At 36.5% G+C, this 920-nt stretch overlaps 1 protein-coding gene across 1 annotated transcript in view; it reads right to left on the minus strand.

Annotated features, from left to right (window-relative positions):
• The window catches only part of LOC119594417, a 5,696-nt gene that overhangs the window by 3,876 nt on the left and 900 nt on the right, over window positions 1-920 (minus strand). The window contains exons 2-3 of the mRNA XM_037943479.1: window positions 732-802; window positions 135-265 (exon numbers count right to left, since the gene is read on the minus strand). Coding sequence (XP_037799407.1) covers window positions 135-265; window positions 732-802 — 202 coding nt within the window. The remainder of the gene's footprint in view (window positions 1-134; window positions 266-731; window positions 803-920) is intronic.

Below are 920 nucleotides of genomic sequence, written 5' to 3' on the forward strand. Positions count from 1 at the left end.
ATTTACAATTTACCAACGTGAAATCAACTCAAACCAACACCAACCCATTTCTTCCTCACTTTCTGCTCTTTCTTGATCCACCTCCCTTGAAAACCTTTCCGCTCCCTCTCTCAAGACTGCAAGAGGCGACTCACCTGCAATACCACATGAACCATCCGTATGGGTCTTGCTTGTGCATCCATCCGCTCTCCTCCCACATCTCCAGCGATCCACCGCACTTGGCTTTGTATTTGTTGACTTTCTCATCGTATATTGAGGATGAAACCTGAGAAAAGATGAATTCACTGTCTTCATACTTGTACATCATGGTATTCTTGCTTTATTTCATTCTAAACTAATCAGTGAATGCAATAATGGATGTGTATAATGTATGTATATTTATATATACAGACAAAGAGATAGCTACATAGGCTGACTGACTGATATACAGATAAAGAGATAGCTTGATTAATCACTTTTCTAAGGATCTAAGTATATACAACTCTTTCATTGAAATACAGTAATGATTAACTTGTAAGGCTACCAATACAGATACTTGGGAAACATGTAACTTTTATAATGAAAAAAATACAACACACTCCCCTATACGTTTTATAATTGAAGCAAAAGCTACAACATAGGAAAACATTAATCTTTATCATCAAAATATTAAATGCACACATCTATCTGTATGTCATAAAAACAGTTTTAATCTTATTACAAACTTTTATGTCTTGTTCAAGGATCCTTACCGTTTTGCCTATGCTGAGGCCCTCAAGCCAGTCCTTGGGCAACTCCTTCCATACTCCCGAGTAAGATTCTCCTGCAGGAGAGAGTAATTATGAAGAGAAATGTTGATGCTCAATGGGATATGGCCATTCATACTGGTTTTGATTATGGGATCTCAAGATTTTTTTAATCCTATATACTTCTTGTGGTTT

This window comes from Penaeus monodon, chromosome 33 (genome assembly GCF_015228065.2).
Source record: "Penaeus monodon isolate SGIC_2016 chromosome 33, NSTDA_Pmon_1, whole genome shotgun sequence".
In the NCBI taxonomy this organism is placed as follows: Eukaryota; Metazoa; Arthropoda; class Malacostraca; order Decapoda; family Penaeidae; genus Penaeus; species Penaeus monodon.